Source organism: Pan troglodytes, chromosome 15 (assembly GCF_028858775.2).
Source record: "Pan troglodytes isolate AG18354 chromosome 15, NHGRI_mPanTro3-v2.0_pri, whole genome shotgun sequence".
Lineage (NCBI taxonomy): Eukaryota > Metazoa > Chordata > Mammalia > Primates > Hominidae > Pan > Pan troglodytes.
This window is the reverse complement of record NC_072413.2, coordinates 58,990,753-59,016,683: the sequence shown is the minus strand read 5'-3', so window position 1 is coordinate 59,016,683 and position 25,931 is coordinate 58,990,753. Positions and strand designations below refer to the sequence as shown.

Genomic DNA, 25,931 nt, shown 5'->3' with positions numbered 1-25,931 from the left:
CTACAATTTGAATTCGATGTTGCTTTTCTTTTCTTGTCTTTATGAGGGTTTACTCATATGAGTACATAATCAAAATTAATACAACTTAAAACAGGTCATCGTTACTCTTTTAAAGTCATTCAAGTCATTGTGCTACTTTATTAGGATGAAAAATATTAAAAGATTCAAGCATTGAATTAAATGTATTGATGCATTTTTAGGAAGGACACAAAGACTTCTCTTTCTTTGCCTGCTCCTACCATTCTCTCTTTTCTCACTTTAGCTTCCTTTTATTCCTCTAATGTCTTCCTCTTGTATACACTTGTCTCTTTTAACTTGAAACAAAAGGAAAAATGCCACTTTGGGTTTTGGACACAATGAGGAGGAAAAAAAATTACCTTTCCAGGTAATCCAAATGCAAAGAGTCCAAGATCTTCATAAGATGTTACAGCTGTTAAGAGAAATTACAATGTTCACTTTTACACAAAACTATTTATGCGTCAGGTCCTAAAGAGAAGAGCAGGTCCTACTACAAACTAAATGCAGTATAATTCTTATGATCCAGGCCAATCAGGACTAAACACAAAATGAGAAAATTCTCCCTAACATCCTCAAATAAAGGCAACACTAAAAAGGATGGTTGGGCTTAATCTGCTGTTTTATGTAAAAATCTCTGGTAATTTTCATCAAATCTTTCATTTCCATCCCAAAACATAAGCCACAATACCTATGATTTTCAGATGTCTTTGTAAAACATGTCTTTTTCTCAGTAGTGACGGTTTTTACTTTTTAAGAAAATCACCAAGGATTCTTTTATTATGTTTCTCTAATACATCTCATTTCTGAAAGATTCTTTCTCTCAAGCTGTACATATTAAAAGTTATTTCCGGACACAGAAGATAGGTGATTTCTGCATTTCCAACTGAGGTACCGGGTTCATCTCACTGGGGAGTGTTGGACAGTGGGTGCAGGACAGTGGGTGCAGTGAACCGAGCATGAGCCGAAGCAGGGTGAGGCATCACCTCACCTGGGAAGTGTAAGGGGTCAGGGAATTCCCTTTCCTAGTCAAAGAAAGGGATGACAGACGGCACCTGGAAAATCGGGTCACTCCCACCCTAATACTGCGCTTTTCCAATGGTCTTAGCAAATGGCACACCAGGAGATTATATCCCGCACCTGGCTCGGAGGGTCCTATGCCCACGGAGCGTCGCTCATTGCTAGCACAGCAGTCTGAGATCAAACTGCAAGGCGGCAGCGAGGCTGGGGGATGGGCGCTGCCATTGCCGAGGCTTCAGTAGGTAAAGAAAGCGGCCTGGAAGCTCGAACTGGGTGGAGCCCACCACAGCTCAAGGAGCCCTGCGTGCCTCTGTAGACTCCACCTCTAGGGGCAGGGCATAGCCAAACAAAAGGCAGAGAAATCTGTCCAGACTTAAATATCCCTGTCTGACAGCTTTTACGAGAGTAGTGGTTCTCCCAGCACGCAGCTGGAGATCTGAGAAGGGACAGAATGCCTCCTCAAGTGGGTCCCTGACCCCCGAGGAGCCTAACTGGGAGGCACCCCCCTGTAGGGGCAGACTGACACCTCACACAGCCGGGTACTCCTCTGAGACAAAACTTCCAGAGGAACGATCAGGCAGCAACATTTGCTGTTCACCAATATCCGCTGTTCTGCAGCCTCTGCTGCTGATACCCAGACAAACAGGGTCTGGAGTGGACTTCCAGTAAACTCCAACAGACCTGCAGCTGAGGGTCCTAACTGTTAGAAGGAAAACTAACAAACAGAAAGGACATCCACACCAAAACCCCACCTGTACGTCACCATCATCAAAGACCAAAGGTAGATAAAACCAGAAAGATGGGGAAAAAAACAGAGCAGAAAAACTGGAAACTCTAAAAATCAGAGCACCTCTGTTCCTTCAAAGGAAAGCAGCTCCTCACCATCAATGGAACAAAGCTGGATGGAGAATGACTTTGACGAGTTGAGAGAAGAAGGCTTCAGAAGATCAAACTACTCCAAGCTAAAGGAGGAAGTTCGAACCCAAGGCAAAGAAGTTAAAAACCTTGAAAAAAAATTAGACGAATGGCTAACTAGAATAACCAATGCAGAGAAGTCCCTAAAGGACCTGATGGAGCTGAAAACCACGGCACGAGAACTACGTGATGAATGCACAAGCCTCAGTAGCCGATTCAATCAACTGGAAGAAAGGCTATCAGTGATGAAAGATCAAATGAATGAAATGAAGCGAGAAGAGAAGTTTAGAGAAAAAAGAATAAAAAGAAATGAACAAAGCCTCCAAGAAATATGGGACTATGTGAAAAGACCAAATCTACGTCTGATTGGTGTACCTAAAAGTGACAGGGAGAATGGAACTAAGTTGGAAAACACTCTGCAGGATATTATCCAGGAGAACTTCCCCAGCCTAGCAAGGCAGGCCAACATTCAAATTCAGGAAATACAGAGAATGCCACTAACATACTCCGCGAGAAGAGCAACTCCAAAACATATAATTGTCAGATTCACCAAAGTTGAAATGAAGGAAAAAATGTTAAGGGCAGCCAGAGAGAAAGTCGGGTTACCCACAATGCGAAGCCCATCAGACTAACAGCTGATCTCTTGGCAGAAACTTCACAAGCCAGAAGACAGTGGGGGCCAATATGCAACATTCTTAAAGAAAAGAATTTTCAACCCAGAATTTAATATCCAGCCAAACTAAGCTTCATAAGTGAAGGAGAAATAAAATCCTTTACAGAAAAGCAAATGCTGAGAGATTTTGTCATCACCAGACCCGCCCTACAAGAGCTCCTGAAGGCAGCACTAAACATGGAAAGGAACAACCGGTACCAGTCACTGCAAAAACATGCCAAATTGTGAAGACCATCAAGGCTAGGAAGAAACTGCATCAACTAATGAGCAAAATAACCAGCTAATATCAGAATGACAGGATCAAATTCACACATAACAATACTAACCTTAAATGTATATGGGCTAAATGCTCCAATAAAAAGGCAGAGATTGGCAAATTGGATAAAGAGTCAAGACCCATCCGTGTGCTGTATTCAGGAGACCCATCTCATGTGCAGAGACACACATAGGCTCAAAATAAAGGGATGGAGGAAGATCTACCAAGCAAACGGAAAACAAAAAAAGGCAGGGGTTGGAATCCTAGTCTCTGATAAAATAGACTTTAAACCAACAAAGATAAAAAGAGACAAAGAAGGCCATTACATAATGGTAAAGGAATCAATTCAACAAGAAGAGCTAACTATCCTAAATATATATGCACCCAATACAGGAGCACCCAGATTCATAAAGCAAGTCCTTAGAGACCTACAAAGAGACTTAGACTCCCACACAACAATAATGGGAGACTTTAACACCCCACTGTTAACATTAGACAGATCAACGAGACAGAAAGTTAACAAGGCTCTCCAGGAATTGAACTCAGCTCTGCACCAAGTGGACCTAATAGACATCTACAGAGCTCTCCAACCCAAATCAACAGAATACACATTCTTTTCAGCACCACACCACACCTATTCCAAAACTGACCACATAGTTGGAAGTAAAGCACTCCTCAGCAAATGTAAAAGAGCAGAAATGATAACAAACTGTCTCTCAGACCACAGTGCAATCAAACTAGAACTCAGGATTAAGAAACTAACTCAACACTACTCAACTACATGGCAACTGAACAACCTGCTCCTGAATGACTACTGGGTAAATAATGAAATGAAGGCAGAAATAAAGACATTCTTTCAAACCAACGAGAACAAAGACACAACATACCAGAATCTCTGGGACACATTCAAAGCAGTGTGTAGAGGGAACTTTACAGGACTAAATGCCCACAAGAGAAAGCAGGAAAGATCTAAAATTGACACCCTAACATCTCAATAGAAGAACTAGAGAAGCAAGAGCAAACACATTCAAAAGCTAGCAGAAGGCAAGAAATAACTAAGATCAGAGCAGAACTGAAGGACATAGAGACACAAAAAACCCTGCAAAAAAATCAATGAATCCAGGAGCTGCTTTTCTGAACAGATCAACAAAATTGATTGTTGATAGACCGCTAGCAAGACTAATAAAGAAGAAAAGAGAGAAGAATCAAATAGATGCAATAAAAAATGATAAAGGGGATATCACCACCAATCCCACAGAAATACAAACTACAATCAGAGAATACTATAAACACCTCTATGCAAATAAACTAGAAAATCTAGAAGAAATGGATAAATTCCTTGACACATACACCCTCCCAACACTAAACCAGGAAGAAGTTGAATCTCTGAATAGACCCATAACAGGCTCTGAAATTGAGGCAATAATTAATAGCCTACCAACCAAAAAAAGTCCAGGACCAGATGCAATCACAGCCGAATTTTACCAGAGGTACAAGGAGGAACTGGTACCATTCCTTCTGAAACTATTCCAATCAATAGAAAAAGAGGGAATCCTCCCTAACTCATTGTAGGAGGCCAGCATCATCCTGATACCAAAGTCTGGCAGAGACACAACCAAAAAAGAGAATTTTAGACCAATATCTCTGATGAACATCCATGCAAAAATCCTCAATAAAATACTGGCAAACTGAATCCAGCAGCACATCAAAAAGCTTATCCACCATGATCAAGTGGGCTTCATCCCTAGGATGCAAGGCTGGTTCAACATACGCAAATCAATAAATGTAATCCAGCATATAAACAGAACCAAAGACAAAACCCACATGATTATCTCAATAGATGCAGAAAAGGCCTTTGACAAAATTCAAGAGCCCATTCGTGCTAAAAACTCTCAATAAATTAGGTATTGATGGGACGTATCTCAAAATAATAAGAGCTATCTATGACAAACCCACAGCCAATATCATACTGAATGGGCAAAAACTGGAAGCATTCGCTTTGAAAACTGACACAAGACAGGGATGCCCTCTCTCACCACTCCTATTCAACATAGTGTTGGAAGTTCTGGCCAGGGCAATCAGGCAAGAGAAGGAAATAAAGGGTATTCAATTAGGAAAAGAGGAAGTCAAATTGTCCCTGTTGGCAGATGACATGATTGTATAACTCGAAAACCCCATCATCTCAGCCCCAAATCTCCTTAAGCTGATAGGCAACTTCAGCAAAGTCTCAGGATACAAAATCAGTGTGTAAAAATCACATGCATTCCTATACACCAATAACAGACAAACAGAGAGCCAAATCATGAGTGAATTCCCATTCACAATTGCTTCAAAGAGAATAAAATACCTAGGAATCCAACTTACAAGGGATGTGAAGGACCTCTTCAAGAACTAAAAACCACTGCTCAATGAAATAAAAGAAGATACGAACAAATGGAAGAACATTCCATGCGCATGGGTAGGAAGAATCAACATCGTGAAAATGGCCATACTGCCCAAGGTAATTTATAGATTCAATGCCATCCCCAACGAGCTACCAATGACTTTCTTCGCAGAATTGGAAAAAACTACTTTAAAGTTCATATGGAACTGAAAAAGAGCCCGCATTGCCAAATCAATCCTAAGCCAAAAGAACAAAGCTGGAGGCATCACGCTACCTGACTTCAAACTATACTACGAGGCTACAGTAACCAAAACAGCACGGTACTGGTACCAAAACAGAGATATATACCAATGGAACACAACAGAGCCCTCAGAAATAATGTCGCATATCTACAACTATCTGAACTTTGACAAACCTGAGAGAAACAGGAAATGGGGAAAGGATTCCCTATTTAATAAATGGTGCTGGGAAAACTGGCTAGCCATATGTAGAAAGGTGAACTTGGATCCCTTCCTTACACTTTATACAAAAATTAATTCAAGATGGATTAAAGACTTAAATGTTAGTCCTAAAACCATAAAAACCATAGAAGAAAACCTAGGCAATACCATTCAGGACATAGGCATGGGCTGTTAAGGACTTCATGTCTAAAACACCAAAAGCAATGGCAACAAAAGCCAACATTGACAAATGGGATCTAATTAAACTAAAGAGCTTCTGCACAGCAAAAGAAACTACCATCAGAGTGAACAGGCAACCTACAAAATGGGAGAAAATTTTTGCAACCTACTCTTCTGACAAAGGGCTAATATCCAGAATCTACAATGAACTCAAACAAATTTACAAGAAAAAAACAACCGCATCAAAAAGTGGGCGAAGGATATGAACAGACACTTCTCAAAAGAAGACATTTATGCAGCCAAAAAACACATGAAAAAATGCTCATCATCACTGGCCATCAGAAAAATGCAAATCACAACCACAATGAGATACCATCTCATACCAGTTAGAATGGCAATCATTAAAAAGTTAGGAAACAACAGGTGCTGGAGAGGATGTGGAGAAATAGGAACACTTTTACACTGTTGGTGGGACTGTAAACTAGTTCAACCATTGTGGAAGTCAGTGTGGTGATTCCTCAGGGATCTAGAACTAGAAATACCATTTGACCCAGCCATCCCATTACTGGGTATATACCCAAAGGACTATAAATCATGCTGCTATAAAGACACATGCACACGTATGTTTACTGTGGCACTATTCACAATAGCAAAGACTTGGAACCAATCTAAATGTCCAACAATGATAGACTGGATTAAGAAAATGTGGCACATATACACCATGGAATACTATGCAGCCATAAAAAATGATGAGTGCATGTCCTTTGTAGGGACATGGATGAAATTGGAAACCATCATTCTCAGCAAACTATCCCAAAGACAAAAAACCAAACACCACATGTTCTCACTCATAGGTGGGAACTGAACAGTGAGAACACATGGACACAGGAAGGGGAACATCACACTCTGAGGACTGTTGTGGGGTGGGAGGAAGGGGGAGGGATAGCATTAGGAGATATACCTAATGCTAAATGATGAGTTAATGGGTGCGGCACGCCAACATGGCACATGTATCCATATGTAACAAACCTGCACGTTGTGTACATGTACCCTAAAACTTAAAGTATAATTTTTTAAAAAAGTTATTTCCCCTTTTTCCTAAGCAAAAGTTTCTAATCAATATAAGGTAAACAATGTCAACATGCAGATTGATGTAATTTTGGTCACTAATTTATGACCCTCTAGCTATCTGACATCTCTCTGTATGTATTTTAAGTTAATCTGTGTAGGCTGATCAGGGGTAAATTTGTGATCTTAGGCATTCTGAAAGATTTTAAATTGCTTAAATGCTCTGAATACTAACATTGCAACTCCTAGCAGTTTAATCCACCTGCCTTATTGTAGCTTTTGAATGGGCAGACTAAATTTAAAGAAGTAACCTTTTTTTCTTGGAAAACTTTTGAACGCTTATGGTCTGTAAGAATAGAGTCCTCTTAGAATAGGTAAAGCTTAGCACATTTCATGGTTGTCTAACAACTACCCATGCTGGATTAATTCAAATGGAACATTTACTCAAGAACATCCCTACTTCTTCCTATACAGTACTTGCATACCACATTGTCCAAATGTTTCATTGGCAATGGTTTCTAAAAACTGGATATGTAAATAAAGTTAAAGTATAAACGTATGATACTTTCAGAGATATTCACTTCTCCAGGTGCCTAGAATGATGATAATGTGTTCACAAAAAATAATACTCTTATCCCATAATTGGCTGGGCATATACTTTCTTTTGTCATCATAAAAGAGTATTCCATTTTCATGTCACATGTTTAATAAATGTGGTCACAGAAAAGATGAAAATTAAATGGCTCATAAAATAATCAAAACTATGTCTTTAGACCATATAGCTTTATGTTTTAACTAGTGATGCTACTATTTGTATAATCCTATAGTTTGAAAAGTGCTTACACTAAAGAGAATAGCAGATACCAAGGCTTGGTACAGCAATACATATCTTTTATTGAGTTAAAGATATGGCTCATCATTTCTCAAAGCTAGTTCCAATAAATCTTCTCAAGATATACATGGGTTTTCTTTCAACTGCCACTGTATAAACAAAAGAACTCCTCGGTACTTTCATAATCAAAGACTTATATGTATGTAAAAATAAGCATTTTTTAAGCCAGATACAGTCTTTACCTATCATTACTACAAAGTTAGAAAGAAATCAGTGGAATGCTGAAAAAATAATGAGATCTACTAATTAAGAACAAAAATTTTAACTTTATTATCAGAATTGATCAATGAATTTGGAAACTTCATGAATGATACAGCCCTTTTCTAAAATGTATTTCCATACTGCTAAACAATGCACAACGGCAATTTAGCTTTGAATTTGAGATATATAATTTGATTTATGAGTAGCAAACTTTACGCTTTAATAATAAAAGACTAATAATTTTACAAGGGTGGATTTGAGACATATTTTAGAATATAAAATTAAGTTACAAAACTAAGAACTAGAATTTTTTCCTCCTATGTGAAATGTCAACATTCTTTTTTTTCAAATCACATATTCTAAAGTAAAAACTATCACAAAAATTAGTAATTATTTTAATCAACAAATCTTTAATATTCTTAAGCTTAATTGATAATGTTATACATGGGCAACATTCCTTATATTTAACATCCCAAAGCCTTGGTATATATATTTTAAACCTGAAAATTATGTACATATTATCTTCTAATTTGGCATTGAGAAGGTAATTTTGTTCCATATTATATGAACCAAGTCTCCAGAGCATCTCTGATATGTCACTTTGAGGCATGAGATTAAAGAAATATCGGTGTTCATTTTCAGCATCCGTTTCATATTACAATTAAATATGTACATTCTTATTTTTTTGAGACAGGGTCTTACTCTGTAACCCAAGCTAGAGTGCACTGGCACAATCATAGCTCACTGTAGCCTTGAACTACTGGGCTCAAGCAATCCTCCTGCCTCAGCCCCTGGAGTTGCTGGGACCACAGGCACATGCAAATACACCAGGCCCAGGCTAACTTTTCATTTTTTACTTTTTGTATAGGCAGGGTTTCACTATGTTGCCCAGGTTAATCTCAAACTCTTGGACTCAAGCCATCCTCCTACCTTGGCCTCACAAAGTGCTGGGATTACTGGTGTGAGCCACTGCATCTGGTCTGTTCTTTATTTTATTTTATTATTATTAAAGTTTTAGGGTACATGTACACAATGTGAAGGTTAGATACATATGTATACATGTGCCATGCTGGTGTGCTGCACCCATTAACTCGTCATTTAGCATTAGGTATATCTCCTAATGCTATCCCTCCCCCTTCCTCCCACCCCACAACAGTCCTCAGAGTGTGATGTTCCCCTTCCTGTGTCCATGTGTTCTCACTGTTCAATTCCCACCTATGAGTGAGAACATGTGGTGTTTGGTTTTTTGTCCTTGGGATAGTTTGCTGAGAATGATGATTTCCAGTTTCATCCATGTCCCTAAAAAGGACATGAACTCATCATTTTTTATGGCTGCATAGTATTCCATGGTGTATATGTGCCACATTTTCTTAATCCACTCTATCATTGTTGGACATTTGGCTTGGTTCCAAGTCTTTGCTATTGTGAATAGTGCCGCAATAAACATACATGTGCATGTGTCTTTATAGCAGCATGATTTATAGTCCTTTGGGTATATACCCAGTAATGGGATGGCTGGGTCAAATGGTATTTCTAGTTCTAGATCCCTGAGGAATCACCACACTGACTTCCACAATGGTTGAACTAGTTTACAGTCCCACCAACAGTGTAAAAGTGTTCCTATTTCTCCACATCCTCTCCAGCACCTGTTGTTTCCTGACTTTTTAATGATTGCCATTCTAACTGGTGTGAGATGGTATCTCATTGTGGTTTTGATTTGCATTTCTCTGATGGCCAGTGATGATGAGCATTTTTTCATGTGTTTTTTGGCTGCATAAATGTCTTCTTTTGAGAAGTATCTGTTCATGTCCTTCGCCCACTTTTTGATGGGGTTTTTTCCTGTAAATTTGTTTGAGTTCATTGTAGATTCTAGATATTAGCCCTTTGTCAGATGAGTAGGTTGTGAAAATTTTCTCCCATTTTATAGGTTGCCTGTTCACTCTGATGGTAGTTTCTTTTGCTGTGCAGAAGTTCTTTAGTTTAATTAGATCTCATTTGTCAATGTTGGCTTTTGTTGCCATTGCTTTTGGTGTTTTAGACACGAAGTCCTTGCCCACGCCTATGTCCTCAATGGTAATGCCTAGGTTTTCTTCTAGGGTTTTTATGGTTTTAGATCTAATGTTTAAGTCTTTAATCCATCTTGAATTAATTTTTGTATAAGGTGTAAGGAAGGGATCCAGTTTCAGCTTTCTACATATGGTTAGCCAGTTTTCCCAGCACCATTTATTAAATAGGGAATCCTTTCCCCATTGCTTGTTTTTCTCAGGTTTGTCAAAGATCAGATAGGTGTAGATATGCGGCATTATTTCTGAGGGCTCTGTTCTGTTCCATTGATCTATATCTCTGTTTTGGTACCAGTACCATGCTGTTTTGGTTACTGTAGCCTTGTAGTATAGTTTGAAGTCAGGTAGTGTGATGCCTCCAGCTTTGTTCTTTTGGCTTAGGATTGACTTGGCGATGCGGGCTCTTTTTTGGTTCCATATGAACTTTAAAGTAGTTTTTTCCAACTCTGTGAAGAAAGTCATTGGTAGCTTGATGGGGATGGCATTGAATCTATAAATTACCTTGGGCAGTATGGCCATTTTCATGATATTGATTCTTCCTACCCATGAGCACGGAATGTTCTTCCATTTCTTTGTATCTTCTTTTATTTCATTGAGCAGTGGTTTGTAGTTCTCCTTGAAGAGGTCCTTCACATCCCTTGTAAGTTGGATTCCTAGGCACTTTATTCTCTTTGAAGCAATTGTGAATGGGAGTTCACTCATGATTTGGCTCTCTGTTTGTCTGTTATTGGTGTATAAGAATGCTTGTGATTTTTGTACACTGATTTTTTATCCTGAGAGTTTGCTGAAGTTGCCTATCAGCTTAAGGAGATTTGGGGCTGAGATGATGGGGTTTTCTAGATATACAATCATGTCATCTGCAAACAGGGACAATTTGACTTCCTCTTTTCCTAATTGAATATCTTTTATTTCCTTCTCCTGCCTGATTGCCCTGGCCAGAACTTCCAACACTATGTTGAATAGGAGTGGTGAGAGAGGGCATCCCTGTCTTGTGCCAGTTTTCAAAGGGAATGCTTCCAGTTTTTACCCATTCAGTGTGATATTGGCTGTGGGTTTGTCATAGATAGCTCTTATTATTTTGAGATATGTCCCATCAATACCTAATTTATTGAGAGTTTTTAGCATGAATGGGCTGAATTTTGTCAAAGGCCTTTTCTGCATCTATTGAGATAATCATGTGGTTTTTGTCTTTGGTTCTGTTTATATGCTGGATTACATTTATTGATTTGCATATATTGAACCAGCCTTGCATCCTAGGGATGAAGCCCACTTGATCATGGTGGATAAGCTTTTTGATGTGCTGCTGGATTCGGTTTGCCAGTATTTTATTGAGGATTTTTGCATCCATGTTCATCAAGGATATTGGTCTAAAATTCTCTTTTTTGGTTGTGTCTCTGCCCAGCTTTGGTATCAGGATGATGCTGGCCTCATACAATGAGTTAGGGAGGATTCCCTCTTTTTCTATTGATTGGAATAGTTTCAGAAGGAATGGTACCAGTTCCTCCTTGTACCTCTGGTAGAATTCCGCTGCGAATCCTTCTGGTCCTGGACTCTTTTTGGTTGGTAAGCTATTGATTATTGCCACAATTTCAGAGCCTGTTATTCGCCTATTCAGAGATTCAACTTCTTCCTGGTTTAGTGTTGGGAGGGTGTATGTGTCGAGGAATTTATCCATTTCTTCTAGATTTTCTAGTTTATTTGTGTAGAGGTGTTTGTAGTATTCTCTGATGGTAGTTTGTATTTCTGTGGGATCGGTGGTGATATCCCCTTTATCATTTTTTATTGCATCTATTTGGTTCTTCTCTCTTTTCCGTTCTTTCTTAAGAAAGCTTTCCTTCCAAAAATCTAGAGCAAGAAGGCTTTTCAGTGTTACATATGGGGATATATCAAACACCTGCTTTTCAAATGACCTATTTTACATCAGTTTCTCTTTCAGTGAGCAAGTCATCAAGGTAATACCCATCAAAAAGACTAACTGGAGTTTGTCTTATTTTTATGCAACAAAATGAAGTATAGATAGTATATTTAGCAAATGTAGCAAGCAAATACCTTTACTGTGAACCAAAACCATAATACTGAAAGATTCCAAAAAGAACTGGTCTTTCAATTACCTGAAATTTAAAACTTATTTTTAATTTAAAAAATTAAAACACAACAGTTACTGTTTGAGAAAATGTAATCAAACTAACAGTTTAATGAAGACAGTTTGAAATGCAACTCTGACAATAATGGGATGCATTTTAGTAATCTCAAACTTGCTCTCTGGGTCTATTTTTTTTTAGTTTTATAAAAATATCTCTAAATGCAGCAAACTTCCAAATTGAGAAGAAAAAACCATTAGGCTCTTAAATGGAGACTGACTACAATGGTCAAATCCTAATTCTAGCTTTCCGGTCAGCATATCTAGCTAGTCATTCCTTTCTGTCACTGCCATCAGACTTCTTTTGTTGCAAAAATTAGAAGCACTTTTCCATTCCTGAGACAACATGAATATGAGTAATGGCTTCTTGCTTAACATTGAGGCTTTACTAAATAAAATGTGTACACAGTCAGCCAAATGTTTGATCTCCACATACTCACTTTTTAACAACAAAAAATCTGCAGCATCTCAGCATATAAACCAAATCAACACTAGGGAAATACTTTTAAAATTCTGCTCTGTCATTTGGGCAATTTCTTAAAATGCTGAAAACAGTGTAAACTGGTATTGACTGTTGAAATGCAATTTGAACAATGAACCTTTAAAATATTTAAAACATTTGACCCTTAAGAGCTTGTCTTAAAACTAAAATCAAGAGAAATCATTATATGCAAAGACACTCAGGGGGTATTGTTTCAACTGGAAAAACAAAACTAACCTAAATGCTCAACAATGAGAAAGTGGTTACATAAATTATGGTAGGTATTTTTGATAGAATAGTATGTAGCCATTTAAAACTATATTTAAAATATTAAAATGCCAATATTATTTTAGGTGAAAAAAATACATAAAAAGACTAAAATGAATTACAAATGGTCACAAACTTTTTTCTTTTTCTTTCTTCTTTTTTGGCAGGGAAGGGTTTCCAATAGTCTATAATGAATATAATACAAGTGGTAGAATTTTCTTTTTAAAAACCATATTTTTGTACAGTTCCATTTTCTCTACCAAATATCTGGTTGGTTTTATTTAAGCTGTAATTTTAATTTTCTCTGGTGTTTAGTAATTGAAGTACTACTTGGTCTTCTAACAGGAGATTTTTTTTCAGCTCTTTCCTACCATCAAAGTTTTATGAAAGATGTTTTGAGAGATACAAAAATAAGATGTGGTGATGTCCAGTTACATTAATAGCATATTCCTACAGAACAGGAATAACAGTAATTATGACAATTACAAAATTAATTGAGTCTTTTACAAGAATTGATACAAACAGTACTTGGCATGACTGACCTCAAGTAAACAAATGACTGAAAGCAATCATTAGCAGTTTATTTTAGGAAATTTTTTTTGATATTAAAGAAATCAATGCTACGTTTTGTGGGAGCAGAAAGGCTATAAATCTTAAGTAAATTCGGGGAAAATTTCTTCCTTAATGTACCATCAAGGCACACTTTAATGCTATAATATTTTGGCGAGAGCAAGAGTTTGGCCTCCACAGGAATCGTTTAGAAACCTGCTTCCCATGAAATAGTGGAATATTTCCAGCTAGTCATTCCAGTGTTCTGTTTTGCATTTTTTCCTCAATGAAATAGGACAATTAATAAACTCTGGTCATAGTACAGAGCCCAGGTTTCAGCAGCAGCAATATTATCTTTGGATCTGGGTTGAGGGACATGAGTTATTCAAATACAGTTCAACTCTCAGAAAGCTGGCCATTGGGAATGTACCCTTATTATTTTGAAATTCTTGTCTTTCTTGTGTTTTCTATCATTTTCCTCTGATCTTTTTTTTTTGTATTATTTGCCCATGCAGGTCATTCATTTTCTGAATATTCACTATGCAATTTCATTGACACTTCTGATCTTTCTTAGTATGTGTTTAGATGCCAATGTGCCAACTGAATGTGGCATGATTTTAAAACACTCAACACAGAAAACAGAATGCTAGAATACTAGGAACATTCTTTCTCATGGCACAGAGGATGTGATATTGCATATATAGAGATGATTCTGGGATCTCAGTATACTACTTAGCTCTTCAGTGAACAATATTTACAGTTATATCCTATAAATGGTAATAGTTTTCAACTTTTGGCTTCAACCTATGGATAAAAACAAACAAATATAATTATAAAACAGAAAGTAAATATTGTCAATCTGACAATGTAAAGGTACAGCAGACAGACTATAGGAAATAGGAATAAGGAAGGTGAAAGAACAGAAGCGCTAGTATAATAAAGGCAGAAGATAAAAAGATACTGACTAAAGTTGATGGAACAAAATTAAATGTTTATATGTATTTAATTTAGAATTACAAAATAATCAATGAAAGGACAATCGAATATAAACTAATGAATATTAGAAGGAAGAAGGGGAGGGATTCGTGTAGCTGAGCTTTTGCTAACCTTCTGCAGTGAAGAGTCAATAGATAATCTCTTCAATCAATAGATAACCAAAAGCTATTATTTAGACTTAGAGAGGCAATCACCAAAAAAATTAAAAACAAAACTCTTTACATGTTGCTAACTCTGGGAAATGGGATAAAACTAGGGAAGAATGGGTGGGGAACTGTTCTAAGTTCTGCATAAGTGTGTGCACACATGCACACATACACGTGACCATATATTACTTTTGATAAAAATAAAAAGGAAAGGTTAATGTAAAAATGTTTAACCCTGCAGAGATTCACACCCATCCTTCACTGCAACTCAATAACAAAAAATTCAGCTTCTGCTTAAGGGAACACTTAATCTAATGTCAAGGCAAACACTACAAAGGAATCACTACACAAGGGGAGCACACACATAATGTTGCCAGGGTTTCTCAACCTTGCCACTACTTTTGGGCCCAGATCATTATTTGTTGTTGGGGGCTGTCCTGTGTATTGCAGAATGTTTAGCAGCATTCCTGGCCTTTACCCACTACCTGCCAATAGCCCCTTGCCTCACCCTGCCCTCCCCAATCCCCAGCTGTGACAATCAGAAATGCCTCCAGACATTGCCAAATGCCCCATGGGAGAAAAACCAAGTCCAGTTTAGAACCACTCATTAATAAGAAGGATGAGACAAGTACACAAATTCACTTTAGATAGACCCATACAATCAGCCCACTTAGTTTAACTGTGGGTTTACTGAACTATGATCCCTGATCAAAAGAAGAAAAACAGATCAAAATATAGTTTGGACAGCTCACTACCATTCCAAACCATAAGAAAATGTCCACAGTGAGCTTTGAAATGGGAAACATATCTATTGCCTTTCAGTCAGTTTTAGTTCTTCTGTGATTGTCAGTGAGAGTATCTCATAGTGCTGAATGGAATTCATTACATCCCTAAAACAACTCATGTCCTTCATAAGATACCCAAACGATGCTGAGGGAATGGGGAGAGATGGCTGTCAGCTCTTTATTGAGAAATGGTATGTGTCAGTGTCCAGTACGTCATGTAGATATTGAACACTGTATTTGATAAACTATGTAAAGAATTTTTTTTTTCCCTTGGAAGTGGAGTTTCACTCTTGTCGCCCAGGCTGGAATGCAGTGGTGGCAATCTCAGCTTACTGCAACCTCTGCATCTCGGGTTCAAGCGATTCTCCTGACTCGGGCTCCCGAGTAGCTGGGATTACAGGCGCCCGCCATCACGCCCGGCTAATTTTTTGTAGTTTTAGTAGAGATGGGTTTCGCCATGTTGGGCAGGCTACTGGTCACGAACTCCTGACCTCGTGATCCACCTGCCTTGTCCTCCCAAAGTGCTGGGATTATAGGCATGAGCCACCGGGCCTGCCCAAGAATTTTTAAAGATACATTTGACTACACATAATTTTTGCCTTGCATGTTTATTTTGGAACTTATGTACTCTCTTTGTAGCTTTAATACATCCATCTATTCATCACCCATGTATCCAGCTTTTATTAAACACTCTCTGTGTGTCAAGCACATGGCAGATGCTACAAACATTGGTTAATGGTTTGAATATATATTAAATTTTCCAGAAATACAATTACCATGTAAATGCAGAAAAGACTATAATTTGTTTTGTTTGGAACTTTGCAAAAAATTGTTTCCTAAATGGAAAGTCACATCACTAACATTTACTTTTTGTGTCTTCTTTATTTCCTTGTTATGGCATTATATTATGTAAGTAGTGTATTAGTTTCCTAATGCTGCTGTAAGAAATTATCACAAACTTCATGGCTTAAAACAACAGAAATTTATTCTTTCTCAGTTCTAAAGTCCAGAAATCCAAAACCAGTTTCACGATGTCTAAATCAAGGTGTCCACAGGGCCACTCTTCTGAAGGCTCTAGAAAGAATCCATTCCTTGCCTCTTGCAGTCTCTGGTAGCTGCTGGCATGCCTTGATTTGTGGTCATGTCATTCCAATCTCTGCCTCAGAGGTCATGTTGCCTGCATCTCCTCTATGATATTCCCTCCATGATACATGTGACTGAATTTAGAGTCCACCGGGATAATCTCTCCATCTCAACATCTTAACTCAGTCACATCTGCAAAGTTCTTTTTTGCCATATAAGGTAACAATTACAGGTTTCAGGGACTAGGATGTGGCTACCTTTTCGGGAAGCATTATTCAGCTCACTGCAGTAGGGTATAATACCTATGGGAATTTCATTTCATATAGTAAAGGGAGCATTTAGAAAATGTTATAAAAAGAAGGTATTCAGAATCAGTGCTCCAGAGGGTTTTAAAACCTTTTTGCCTTAAAAAAGAAAAAAAATGAGGAGCACACAAAGGCCATTTCACTCCTTCTTTATTCCATTATCATTACTCGAAATTACAATCTTCATAAAATAATTGTAACCTTCTTTAGGAAAAGGAAGACAGAAGACTACATTTTCTTTGCCAGAGAAAGAGATTATGTTCTGGGCACTAGAAAGGACCAAAATTCTCTTTGGAAGCAACCAACAGTGGATTCCAGTATCTACTTTGACTCTTTTTCAACAACCTCAGTGGCTTCTCACTGCTTCAGCAAAAACTACAAATTCCTTGGGATCTGAGACTTGTCTAACTCTCCAGTTTAATTTTCTCCTTTGTACTTTATGTACTACTAATAACAGTAAACTATTTTTGGTACTTTGAATACAATAGGTAGTATATGGCTTTGTATCCTTGCACATGCTGGAATATTCTCTCTTGCCTTGTCTGCTAGTCAAATTCCTTTTCAGCTTAGTTGTCCATGAACATTTACTGACCCTCACCCTCCAACTAAGGGCAAGTTGAAACGGGAGAGTCCCCTGATCCCCCACGAAGGGCAGGGCCTGCGACAGGGCTGTGGCTTGTCTGTTCTGTTCGGCTGCTGCACTCTCAAACCCCTTACAGGAGGCGGAGCTCGCAGACCGGCAGGTGTAGGGGGCGGGGAGAGCGCTTTTGGGCTCCAGCCCCACAGCAGCATCTAGGAATACATGCCTGCAACTCCTGAAGCCCCAGTGGGCGTGCTACAGTGCTCTTTTAGCTCTGCCTTCTACAGATTGCTTAAGTATTAACCAGCCCAGTGCCCTCTTCGTACCCAGATTCTTTTCCTGTGTCCAGGAAGAATCAGGTCACAGACGGATTTGAAGGATGGTGAATGTGGGAATTGTATTAGGTGATGGAGGTGGCTCTCAGTGAGATGGATGGGGAGCTGGAAAGGCGATGGAGTGGGAAGATGATCTTCCCCTGGAGTTCTGCTGTCCCATGGCCAATCTCCTCTCCAGCTGTCCCCACGACCTCTCCTTGACGTTCAAACACTCCTTCTCTTCTCTCCTTTACTGTGCTCCTCTTCTGCTCCTCTGTTTGTCTGCTCTCCTGCCTGTGGACCTGGAATTTGGGGTTTATATGGGTACAGGATGGGGGGATGGCAGGCAAAAGGCAACATTTGGACATGAAAACAGAAATGCCTGTTCCCAATTAGGGCCATGGGTTTCCAGGCTTGGGGGGTGGGGGCCTTTGCTGGGGAACCACCCTCTTCTACCCAGTATTTCCCTGCCTCCTGTCCATATCAAAGTCACTCTCTCTTCTAAGATATCACTATACCTTATACATATTTAAACTGTTAAATTTATCATACTACATTATAAATTATTTGCTTATGTATTTGTTTCCCCTATTAGACTATGAGCTTTTTCAGGGAAGTAACTGGCTCTTATTTATCTCTTTCTTATTAGTAGACAAGAGTATTGAATGAATGAATTTCTAGCCTGTGCTTCATTCTAAGCCTTGTCCACCTACATATAAGTCTAAAACTGAACTCATTTTTATTTTGAACAACCTCCTCCTACTGTGTTCCTATCTTCATTGATGACACTATCATTAATCCAGTGGCTCAAGCCAGAAACCTGGGAGATACACTAGACATCTACTTCTCCTTTATTGTCCACATTTACTCAGATATCAGCTCCTCTCAACTGGAACTCTGCTGCACCCCACCATTTGTTAACCTGTTTCTTTCTTTTATTCACCTTATTACTACCTTGGTTCAATCCCTATTTTATTCTGACTTTTTTAACAGCCCGGCCTGACTGCTAATCTACTCAAGCACTGTTAACACAAATTAAGAGTTAGACCGACAAATGAGAAAGACAATCCCTTTACTCAGAGGAATAAGAAAAGAGTTTCCATCCTGAACACAATCCAGAGGGCAAGCATGACCCGGAGCAAGGACTGTGCCTTTGTGAAAAGAACAACTCCAGCCAGGCAGTGGCTCACATCTATAATCCCAGTACTTTGGGAAGCTGAGGTGGGCAAATCGCTGGAGCTTAGGAGTTTCAGATCAGCCTGACCAACATGGTGAAACCCCACCTCTACAAAAAGTACAAAAATTAGCCAGGTGTGGTGGTGCACACCTGTAGTCCCAGCTACTCAGGAGGCTGAGGTGGGAAGCTACTCAGGAGGCTGAGGTGGGAGGATCACTTGAGCCTGGGAGGTGGAGGTTGCAGTGAGCCAAGATTACACCACTGCACTTCAGCCTGGGCAGCAGAGTGAGATCCCATCTAAACACCCCCTCCCAAAACCACAAAAAACCTCACAACTCCAATCTGTAGATGGTGCTTAGATCTGCTGCTTAGTTATGTCCTGGGAATGCCCTCCACTTCTTTCCTGTGCCTGATTCCTTGTTTCTTTCTTACTCTCTAACTTTGGTAAAGGGTATACTCTATTGTTCACTAAGTAAGGGTGAATAAAAATTTTTGAGAACTTGTATATATGAAAATGTCATTGTTCAAACTTCACACTTAAGCAATAGTTTGGCTAGTTATAGAATTCTATATTAAAATCATTTCCCCCCAGGAATTTTGAAGGCATTGTTTTATAGTCATCTAGTTTACAGTATTGCTCCTAGGAAGACTTTCACTACTGTGGTTCTTGATTCTTTGCAGGAATTTTTTTTGTGTTGTTTGTTCCTTCTCTCTGTAAGCTTTTAGAATATTATCTATATAACTGGATTTCTGATCATTCACAGTATGTCTTGGGTAACAATTATCTTACAAGTATTATACTGGACACCAGGAGGAAAACTTTTAATCTTGAAACTAATTTCCTTCAGTTACATCAATTTTTGTATTATTTTGTTAATAATTTTCTACCATCCCTTTTACTTTTTTCTTGTTGCAGAATTTCTATTATTTGCATGTTGGACTTCCTGGACTGATCTTCTAATTTTCTTATCTTTTCTCTCCCATTTTCAAGCTTTCTCTTTTTTTCCACCCCCAGGAAACTTCTGTAACTCTCCCAACTCAACAATTGAACTAATTTTGACTTCTAGGACTTTTGGTTTTCTGAATACACCCTTTTTATAATTCCTTATTTTTGTTTCAAGAATGCAGTATCTTCTTTTAGTTCTCTAAAGTTATTAAATGTAGCTTTTTAAGTTTTCATCTGGTCTTGTATTGTCTGTTTCCTCTTTTCCTCTGAGTTTGTTTCTTTCCTTGCGTTTTCTTTAATAATTTTAGGAGCAGTTTTAGGTTCACAACAAAGTTGAACAGAAAGTACAGAGTTCCCATATACCTCCTGCCCCCAACACATGCACAGCTTCCCCTACAATCAACATCCTGCACCAGAGTGGTACATTTGTTACAATCAATGTATCTATATTAACATGTCATTATCACACAAAGTCCATAATTTACATTATAGGGTTCACTTTTAGTGCTGTACATTCTATGGGTTTTGACACATATATAATGACATGTGTCCACTTTATAGTATCATACAGATTCATTTCACTGTCCTAAAGGTGAGGGTGCTCTGCCTATTCACGCTCCCTCTGCTAAACTCTGGCAACCACTGATCTTTTTTATTTTCTGCATAGTTTTGCCTTTTCCAGAATGTCACATACTTGGAATCATACAGTATGTAGCCTTTTCAGATTTTTTTGTTTTATTATATACATTTAAGGTGTACAACATGATGTTTTGATATACACAGAGAAATGATTACTAGAGTCAAGCAAATTAACGTATCTACCCTCTCACATAGTTATCTTTTCTTTCCTCCCTCCCTTCCTTCCCTCTCGCCCTTCCTCCTCCCTTTCTTCCTTCCTTGTGGTAAAAGCACCTGAAATCTACTCTCTTGGCAAATTTTCAGTAAACAATATTAAATATAGTCATCATGCTGTACATTAGCTCTGTAGACTTATTCATTCTACATAACTGCAACTTTATACCCTTTGATGAACATCTTCCCATCCCCCACATAACCACTGTTCTACTCTGTTCATATGTATTTGACTTTTTTAGATTCCACATGAATGTGAGATCATGCAGTATTTTTCCTTCTGTGTCTGGCTCATTTCATTTAGCATAATGTTCTCCATGTCTATTCATGTTGTTGAAAATGGCAGGATCTCCTTAAGTCTGAACAATATTGCACTGTACGTACATATCACAATTTTTTATACACTCACTTACTGACACTTAGGTTGTTTCTCTAACTTGGCTATCGTTAACAATGCTGCAATGAACATGGGAGCATAGATTATCTCTACAAGGTACCAATTTCATTTCCTTTGGGTATAAACCCAGAAGAGGAATTGCTGGATCATATGGTTTCTTTCACTTGATAGTATACGTTTAAGATTCCTCCATGACTTTTCATGGCTTGATGCCTCATTTCTTCTTCTTTTTTTTTTTTTTTTGAGATGGAGTCTTGCTCTGTCGCCCAGGCTGGAGTGCAGTGGCACGATTTCAGCTCACTGCAACCTCCATCGCCTGGGTTGAAGTGATTCTCCTGCCTCAGCCTCCCAAGTAGCTGGGATTACAGGTGGGTGTCACCACACTTGGCTAATTTTTGTATTTTTAGTAGAGACGGGGTTTCACCATGTTGGCCAGGCTGGTCTTGATCTCCTGACCTCAGGTGATCCGCCCACCTCGGCCTCCCAAAGTGCTGGGAGTACAGGAGTGAGCCACCGTGCTGGGTATTTTTTTTTTTTTTGAGACGAGGTTTTGCTCTTGTCGCCCAGGCTGGAGTGCAATGGCATGATCTCAGCTCACTGCAGCCTCCGCCTCCGGGGTTCAAGCGATTCTCCTGCTTCAGCCTCCTAACTAGCTGGGATTACAGGTGCCCGCCACCATGCCCAGCTAATTTTTTTCTGAGACGGAGTTTCGCTCTTGTTGCTCAGGCTGGAGTGCAATGGCTTGATCTCAGCTCACCGCAACCTCCAACTCCCGGGTTCAAGCAATTCTCCTGCCTCAGCCTCCTGAGTAGCTGGGATTACAGGCATGCACCACCACGCCCAGGTAATTTTGTATTTTTAGTAGAGACAGGGTTTCCCCATGTTGGTCAGGTTGGTCTCGATCTCCCGACCTCAGGTGATCCGCCCGCTTCGGCCTCCCAAAGTGCTGGGATTACAGGCGTGAGCCAAGGCTCCGGCACCTCATTTCTACTTAGTGCTGAATAATATCCCATTGTACAAATATATCAGTTTTTAAAATTCTTTCACTTCTGAGGAACATTTTAGTTGCTTCCAGATTTTGGTAAATATAAGGCTGTTATTAACATCTTTATGGAGGTTTTTGTGTAGAAATATGTCTTGAACTCATTTGGGTAAATACCAAGGAGCACTACTGATGGATCCTATGATGAGATTATATTTAGTTTGGTTAAAAAACTGCCAAACTGTATTCCAAAGTAGCTGTACCATTTCTTATTCCCACCAGCAATGAATGAGAGTTCCTGTTGTCCCACATCCTCGCCAGTATTTGGTATTGTCAGTGTTTCAGATTTTTGTCATTCTAATACATGTGTAGAGGTATCTCATTATTGGCTTGTGTGTGTGTATGTGGCTGTTTTAGTATATATCTTTCACATTAAAGGTTTTCCTGAAATATCTGGTGATACTTGGCTATTTCTTGACGTAAGTGTGATGCATTAAAAGACTAAATACAAGCTCTGTGTACACAGAAGAGGCTTATTGAGTGGTACGCTTAACTATATGATGATTAAACAGGAGGTACTCAGCTCTTTCTTGAAGGGCCCTCAACTATTTTTACCTGTAGGTCTTTTCTCTTGGGCAGGAGAAATTCTGTTGAAAATATTCCTCCAATCCCTTAAGTGAAAGTAGAAGACTTACTGCCAGCAGTCTCAGAACTCCTACTAACTGGGACTCTCCTTCAGTTAGTAGACTTTCACTTAATCTCCCTGTTTTCAGTAAGGTGATCTTGGCCTTAACTACACCTAATATCTATGATTGCTGAGTCCTTTTAGTTTACCTTCTCCAGAAAATAAGCTTCCAGGTTCCTATAATAGTGGGGAAATGGCAGCACAGTGTTATGAAAGTGGACTCTGGAGTTAGCTTGCCTAAATCGAATATTAGCTCTTCTAACTAGCTAGCTGTGCAACCTTAAGCAAGCTAGTTAATCACTCAGTGCCTCAGTTTCCTATCTCTAAAGTGGATGTAACAATTTCTACCTCACATTGCTATTGTGAGAATAATACATGCAAATCTCTTAAAACAGCACCATGAAGACAGTATGCTAAAAAATGTTATCTGGCCAGGTGCGGTGGCTCACGCCTGTAATCCCAACCGTTTGGGAGGCCGAGGTGGGCAGATCACCTGAGGTCAGGAGTTCGATACCAGCCTGGCCAACGCTGTAAAACCCCGTTTCTACTAAAAAATACAAAAATCAGCCAGATGTGGTGGTGGGTGCCTGTAATCCCAGCTACTTGGGAGGCTGAGGCAGGAGAATCACTTGAACCCGGGAGGCAGAGGTTGCAAGCGAGCAAAGATCCACCACTGCATTCCAGCCTGGGCGACAGAGCAAGACTCTGCCTCAAAAAAAAAAAAAAAAGTTTGGAGGCAGGAACTCATAGGAAGTCTCTTAAGATGCCAGAGGGCTGAGACATTAGAATTGCTTGAACCCAGGAGGCGGAGGTTGCGGTTTGGCTAGATCGCGCCACTGCACTCCAGCCTGGACAACAGAGCGAGACTTTGTCTTAAAAAAAAAAAAAAAAAAGTTATCTTTAAAGAAAAAAAATATAACAGAGGGAGCAACATTATTATATTTCCCACCTCACACTCAGTCCCCAGATGAATATATGTTCACTGAGTAGAATACAGGCAGGATTACCCAGCACTATTTAAAGTTATTTTCTCCCCCACTTTTGAACTGTATGAATTAAAATGACATGAACTTAAATACCTGTTATGATTTAACTCTACTGTAATCCTGGGGAGGGGTTATGGCGTGATCTACACAGTAGCAATAAGGAAGGAGAATTAGGCAGACCCGAGAAATATTTACAAAATTAATTTGTAACTGGGTGAATGTACGAGGTGAAGGAGATATAAACTGGTGGTACCATTCACGGAGGTACGGTACAGGAAGAGGAGCATATCTGAGCCATTAAAGATGAAAGATAAGTTTAATTTTAAACATGTTGAGCTCACAAAGCCTCTGGAACATCTAAATGGAGATCTCCAATATCAGAGGTAGCTGATATGTTTCGGCAGCATGGATGAGAGTCGTCAACCTATTTTTGGTAGCTAAGCTATAAAAGTTTATAATGTTATTCAAAGACAGTAAAGTACAAGTACGGATAAAGATGGAACCCTGGTGGGGTAGAGACTGCTGGTTGTCTCTTCCCTTCTTCTACCTGAGTAACAGAACCCTGACTTCTAGTTGGGCTCATTGCCACCTTTAATAAACGCTACATTTTCTAGGTCCCTATGCAATTTAGTATGGCCATCGGGCATATTAAGTTCTGGCAACAAGAAAATGGAGTCTTAAGTGAGATTCAGCTGGTAGGCATCCCTTTCTCTCTTTCTGCTCTCTAGAACACGGATGCGATGTCTGCACTCCACAAGTCGTCCTAGACCTCAAGGATGGGGAAGGCACACACAAGAATAATGGAACAGAAAGGTAGATCCTCCTTCCTTGATGATACTGTAGATCAACCGTTGCTGTTTGTAATTTTAAATGAGATTGTATAAAAAGACCTCACAGAAGAGGTAAGATTTGTCAAAGCCTTGAAGGTGATGAGTGAGCAAAGTCATGTGGGAAACTGGGGGAAGAAACGCCCAAGAAGAGCACAGAAAGCACAAAGGTATGGAAGCAGGAGACTACCCAGCACGACTGAGGAAGAGTGAGCACAATTTTAGAGCCAGACTGTGTGGGTTTGAATCCTGGCTCCTATACTTCCTAACTGGGAAGTTACTTTCACCTCTCTTGGACAAGTTACTTTAACCTCTCTGTGCCACAGTTACCTCATTTCAAAAAATGGAAATAATATTGATACGTACCTCATAATATTATTATGAAGATTAAATGAATATTCAAATTCATAAAGTCCTTAGAATGATGCTAAGTGCTATATAAGTATATGTTACATAAGATAAAAATTAAAAGTGTGACTGAAACCAGTGAGGGAGTACTGGAAGATAAATCAAGGAGATAAAAAGGGCAGAAGACTTGTGTTGGACTTTGTAATGATTTTTGCTTTTACTTTGATTGAACTGGGAAGCAACTGGAGGATTTTGAGCAAAGGAATGCTATGACCTAACTTACATTAACAGATCATTATAGTTGTTTTGTTAAGAATAGACTGCAGGAAGTAAGAGTGGAAGTAAAAACAAAAAGATAAACTATTACTTTTGATGGTGGTAATAGTAACTGAAGATGGGTGGTAGCAATTAAATGAGAAAAATACCAGATTATTAATTTTTTGGCCAGGCACGATGGCTCATGCCTGTAATCCCAAGCACTCTGGGAGGTCAAGGCAGGAGGACTGCTTGAGCTGGTGTTGGAAAACAGCCTAGGCATCGTGGTAAGAGCCCATCTCTGCAAAAAATTAAAAAATGAGCCAGGTGTGGTGACGCGCATAGCCTGTAGTACCAGCTGCTCAGGAGGCTGAGGTTAGTTAGGTGTGGTGACGTGCATGGTGATACGTGCATGGTGATGTGTGCCTGTGATTACCAGCTACCCGGGAGGCTGAGGCAGGAGGTCGAGGCTGCAGTGAGCTATGTTCATGCCACTACATTCCAGCCTGGGCCACAGAGCAAGACACTACCTCGAAAAAAAATTTTTTTTTGAAGTGAAGGGAACAGTATGGCATGGATTGAACATGCAGGATGAGGGGAAAAAGGGGAGATACAGAATAACTTAAAGATCTTTGGCCTAAGCAATTAGAAGAAAGACATTACCATTTACTTAGATGGGAACAGTAGAAAGTGTAGATTGGTAGTATAAAGATGGGGAGTTTTA

General features: G+C 39.2%; 1 protein-coding gene across 5 annotated transcripts in view; it reads right to left on the bottom strand.

Annotated features, from left to right (window-relative positions):
- Window positions 1–25,931, bottom strand: part of SLC38A6 (solute carrier family 38 member 6) — a 96,457-nt gene that overhangs the window by 61,318 nt on the left and 9,208 nt on the right. For all 5 annotated transcript variants that reach the window (XM_054666633.2, XM_509991.9, XM_016926175.4 and 2 more), the window contains exon 4: window positions 378–430. In XM_054666633.2, the coding sequence (XP_054522608.1) occupies window positions 378–430 (53 nt within the window). The remainder of the gene's footprint in view (window positions 1–377; window positions 431–25,931) is intronic.